Raw genomic sequence first — 5,353 nt, forward strand, 5'->3', positions numbered from 1 at the left:
TGTCGGGGACCTTTAAAAATTAGAGTATGCTACACATGTGTCGCGTGCACATGGTATTCTTTAGTAAAAGGCGAAAGAATAGTTCGCTGTGCCCATGGCTCCTCGTGTGGCGGGCGTAGTTCGGAATGGCGGGCGTAGCTCCTCGTGCGCATGGGCCTGTGTATGCACTGGTAACTAAAGCCTTTTGACCCGGCATTCAGCCTAGCAGCCCATTAATCATGGCCCATCAACGATATGCTCTCAGGCTCTCCATTTTCTTCCTCCGATTTCTCAGGTCACATTTTAGTTAAAATAAATAATCTAAAATCACTTTTAAAATCACATCAATACATATGAAAATCTAAAAAAAAAAATCTATAAGAGATTGTACCTACAGTGATAGAGCTAGCTAGCTATGGATCATGTCCTAGTTCGTACATACAAAGGGCATCAAGAAAAGACAAAATAACATCTGGTCTCAGAGTGTCTGAGAAGTTTTTATATGCTTATTAATCAAGGTGCAGTTCATGAAAATATGGCTCGAGGAAGAGTGGACATCGATTGCCGTTTTGGAGCTAGGCTATTTTTTCTTAAGTAGTGATGAGATGTATACGGATATGATCATCAGTGTGTGGTTAATTTGTAATACTAGCTATTGTTGATTTTCTTGGGTTTTGACACTGAAAGGAAACTGCAAGCTGCTACTACTTGATTAGTTCAGAGATTTTGGTTTCAACAACGGCGACACGCCTCTTTCGTTCAAGAAGCAAACATCAAACTAATGTTGACTGACTACCACACCTTTCTGACACGTCATGGCTTGTCCATTTATGTGATCCAAAATGATTTTCCTTTCTATTTACTTTCTACCAAACACATACAGTATATAATAACTTGTAGGCTTTGTGTGTTTGCAGACATTTTTTTTCTCGAAAAGGGGGACTCCCGAGTCTCTGCATCAGAGCGATGCATACGGCCACAATTATAAATAAATAAAGTAGTTCAACAAGGTCTTGCAATCTGCTGCAAAAAAGTAGGCTGGCTCACAAAGAGCTAGAAAAACAAAAAAATGCCCAAAAGCCACAACCGGCTGGCATAAGATAGATAGATAGATAGGTAAACTAATCGTCTATCCTATTACATGACCGTCATCCAAACCGGTTGAAGATATCCCGCACTACCATCTCCCACCGGACAGATCCAGTAACCAAACGCTCTCTGGCCTCCGTCGAAGTGAGTAAGGACCACATACGGATTAGCGCAGTAGCCCGGAATAAAACCTGCAAAAAATGAATAGTTGTTGTTCTGTTAAAAGCCAAGTCATTTCTGCAGTTCCAAATTGCCCATAACAACGCACATGCTCCTACTCGAATTTGTCTAGTTGTTTCGGCCTCTATACCAACAAGCCACGTTCCAAATAACGACCTGACCGGATTCGGAGGAGTAATGTTAAAGGCAATTTGCACCGAGCGCCACAACACTCTCGCCAACGGGCAATCAAAGAAAAGATGCTGGATAGTTTCATCCCGATCACAGAAACTACACCTAGTAGAACCTGTCCAGTTGGGCTTAATCAAATTATCTTTTGTTAGAACGACTTGTTTATATACAAACCACATAAACACTTTGATTTTCAGAAGAACCTTAACTTTTCAAACATGTTTTGAACTAGGAATAACACTAGAGTTGATGACATCAATGTACATCGACTTGACTGTGAATTCCCCAGATCTAGTAAGCTTCCAACACAACTGATCGGGCTGATGAGTAAGCTGAACCTCCATCAGTCTATTCACCAGATGAATCCAAGCCTCCCACCGGTCCCCAGCAAGCACCCTCCTAAAGTGAATATTAAGGGGAGCGGATTGCAAACTCGTTGCAACCAGAGCATCACGTCGCTGCACAATACGATATAGCGACGGATACTAAAGAGCCAGCGGCGTATCACCAAGCCAAGTATCCTCCCAGAATCGAGTGTTATTGCCATCACCGACAATAAACTTTATTCTATTAAAGAAGGTAGCATTGACCCTCATTAGCCCCTTCCAGAAAGGCGAATCAGTTGGTCTAACTATCACCTGCGACAAGGTCTTAGAGTACAGATACTTATTACGAAGAATCTGCGCCCAAGTTGCCTCAGTCTCGGCAGATAACTTATATAGTCACTTACTGAGAAGGCATCTGTTCTTGACTTCAAGGTTCTCAACCCCAAGACCCCCTTGGTCTTTTGGTCGGCAGATGACATCCCATTTGGCTAAACGGTACTTTCTCTTAAGTTCATCACTCTGCCAGAAGAAACGTGACCGATAGAAGTCCAGCCTTTTCCTAACTCCAACTGGTACTCCAAAAGAAACATAGGCATACTCGTGAGCACCGAATTAATGAGAATCAATCGGCCTCCATACGACATGAGTTTGCCCTTCCAGCAGCTCAGTTTCTTCTCAAACCGATCCTCGATACACTTCCATTCGCTGTTAGTCAACTTACGATGGTGAATGGGGATACCTAGATAAGTGAACGGTAGAGCCCCCAATTCGCAACCAAACAGTTACTTGTATGCATCTTGTTCCTCTTTGGCTCTACCAAAACAGAACAACTCACTTTTATGGAAGTTAATCTTCAGACCGGTCAATTGCTCGAAAAGGCACAGTACCAGCTTCATATTTCTCGCCTTAGCCAAGTCGTGCTCCATAAAGATGATTGTATCATCGGCGTACTGTAGGATGGACACACCACCATCAACTAGATGAGGCACCAAGCCACCTACTTGTCCGGCCTCCTTTGCCCGACCTATCAAGATTTCCAACATATCAACGACAATGTTGAACAGAATAGGAGACATTGGATCACCTTGTCTGAGGCCCTTGTGTGTCTGGAAATAATGACCTATATCGTCATTCACTTTAATTCCAACACTCCCTTTTTGCGTGAAGGATTCTACTTGGCGTCGCCAAGCTTCATCAAAACCCTTCATGCGTAATGCCTGTTGAAGGAAAGGCCATTTGACTTTATCATACGCTTTCTCGAAATCCACCTTAAAAACCACTCCATCCAGTTTTTTCGTGTGAATCTCATGGAGCGTTTCATGCAGTACCACCACCCCTTCAAGAATGTTCCTGTCCGTCATGAAAGCAGTTTGAGTAGGCTACACCACAGTATGCGCAATCTGTGTGAGCCTATTCGTCCCGACCTTGGTAAAAACTTTGAAACTAACATTAAGAAGACAGATTGGCCGGAATTGCTCAATCCGCACTGCCTCTGTCTTCTTGGGAAGAAGTGTTATCGTTCCAAAATTCAGCTGAAAAAGGTGAAGCTGGCCAGAGAATAGATCATTGAACAAAGGCAATAGATCTCCTTTAATAATGTGCCAACACTTCTTGTAGAACTCTGCCGGGAAACCATCCGGGCCAGGAGCCTTATTATTCTTCATCTGGGAAATGGCGTCGTACACCTCTTTCTCAGAAAAAGGAGTAACTAAAATATCATTCTCAATAGCCGTCAGTTGAGGCACATCCTCAATCCTAGACTCATCTAGCGACACACAGTTATCCTCTGGAGGCCCAAACAGCTGCTTGTAATACTCAGCAATATAAAGCTTTAAGTTTTCCTGATCAAGAATCGTTCCCTCATCTTGTTCAAGCTGAAAGATCCTATTCTTTCTATGCTTACCGTTGGCGATCATGTGGAAAAAAATTGTGTGTTCGCGTCCCCCTGAACGACCCTTCGGACCTTAGCCTGAAGCGCCCACTTTAATTCTTCCTCACGAAGGAGCTCTTTCAGCCTCATTTCCGCATCGATCTTGGCATGAAGCTCCGAGGCTGGCAGGATCATGGTCTCGGCTTTTACATCAAGGGACTGAATAAGCGTAAGGAGTTGTTCCTTCTCAATCTTATAGACCCCACTAAGATGCTTAGCCCACCCACGTAGGAAACTTCTCAAGTGCCTAATTTTATTCTGCCAGCGCTCAAGTGCAGTTCTACCTCCTGCATCCTTAGCCCATTCTCTTGCTACGAGATCTAAGAAACCTTCTCTCTCAAACCACACAAGCTCGAAAGATAAAACATTCTTATTTCCCACATGGGTGGCCTCCCCAGAGTCAAGGAATAACGGCGTGTGATCAGAAATACCACGAGAAAGTGCCTGGACTGTTACACATGGGAATTTTTGTTCCCATTCGACGCTAGCCAGAACCCGGTCCAGCTTTTCGAACGTCGGATTTGGCAAGGCGTTAGCCCAGGTAAACTTCCTTCCCGAAAGCTCTATCTCACGCAGATCCAGGCTTTCAATGATTGTGTTAAACATGAACGACAATCTGCCGTCAAAATTATCATTATTCTTCTCATCACGCCTTCTAATGATATTAAAATCACCCCCCACCAGGATAGGAAGTTGTTCAGAACCGCAAATCCTAACCAGATCAGCCAAAAAATCTGGTTTAAGCTCGGGCTGTGCGGCACCATATACCGCCACCAAAGCCCAGTTAAACCCATCGGTCTTCGACCTCACCCTAAACTTAACAGCGAAATCCCCCATGACCACGCTTCGGACTTCTAACGAATCACATCTAACTCCGAGTAAAATCCCACCCGATCTTCCTCGCGGCGGTAGACAATGCCAATCAAAATCAATACCTCCCGAAAGCGTATTGAGAAATTGAGGCGAAAAGTCGGCTCTACCAGTTTCCGATAAAGCGATAAAGTCCAACCTATGCTCAATAGAAGCCTCAGCAAGAAACCTTCTTTTAGCCAAGTCTTTCAGACCTCTACTATTTCAAAAGATTCCTTTCATATCTCGTCATGGAATTTTTTAGCCGTTCTTATCCGCGCGCTCCTACGCACTGCGGAGTCTGGGTAGATCTTCCGCTTCCATTTGCGTTTAGGAATATTGAAACTCTCCAGCTGGTCCTCACAACCAGTCTCAGAGGCGCGCACCTCTACAAAGTCCACTCACTCATCCTCCTCCTCAGGTTCAGGAGACGGATGAGCAAGATCCGCACAAAAGTTATCGATCACCCTGACCCCCAAAGCATCAATCTCGGAGTTATTCATTGGTTTAACCGCAGCTAAGTTACGAATCATCTCAAGCGCCCGTTCGGCCTCTAAATCCAGCATATCATTAACCGAGTTTGAAATTTCACTATCATTACTACCTAGTGAAATTCCTATCTTATTTGCATTGTTTATAATCTCATCATTTGAAAAATGCAAAATAGAATTAGAGGTATTGATCGACATACCAGTAGTGACCTCCACGTCACGAAGCTTGGCCGCCCTCATAGCGCACCGCTGCTTAATGTCGTCCACTTCCGGATGGTCCTGGAGACGGCTACTCAACCGTCGCCCCTCAGAGACCGGATCCGGAATACCACCGAAAG

General features: G+C 44.3%; 1 protein-coding gene and 1 pseudogene across 1 annotated transcript; both read right to left on the minus strand.

Annotated features, from left to right (window-relative positions):
* Positions 1 to 106, minus strand: LOC125528748 (U5 spliceosomal RNA; annotated as a pseudogene).
* A 3,018-nt stretch (positions 107 to 3,124) lies between these two features.
* Positions 3,125 to 4,512, minus strand: LOC147961236 (uncharacterized). Its single transcript, XM_087533725.1, has 2 exons — positions 3,709 to 4,512; positions 3,125 to 3,586 (listed from the first exon to the last, which is right to left on the minus strand). Exons 1-2 carry the CDS (start codon positions 4,510 to 4,512, stop codon positions 3,125 to 3,127), a joined length of 1,266 nt encoding a protein of 421 aa, XP_087389851.1.
* Between the last annotated feature and the right edge of the window lie 841 nt (positions 4,513 to 5,353).

Source organism: Triticum urartu, chromosome 7A (genome assembly GCF_056163025.1).
Source record: "Triticum urartu cultivar PI428250 chromosome 7A, HENAU_Tu73, whole genome shotgun sequence".
Lineage (NCBI taxonomy): Eukaryota > Viridiplantae > Streptophyta > Magnoliopsida > Poales > Poaceae > Triticum > Triticum urartu.

What these genes read in the sequence shown, in the direction of transcription:
- LOC147961236 (XM_087533725.1), bottom strand. Translation starts at nt 4,512, where the DNA reads ATGGGGGATTTCGCTGTTAAGTTTAGGGTGAGGTCGAAGACCGATGGG. An exon ending in AGTGGGCGCTTCAGGCTAAG is followed by an intron (nt 3,587 to 3,708) that starts GTCCGAAGGGTC and finishes ATTCTTGATCAG; the next exon opens with GAAAACTTAAAGCTTTATAT.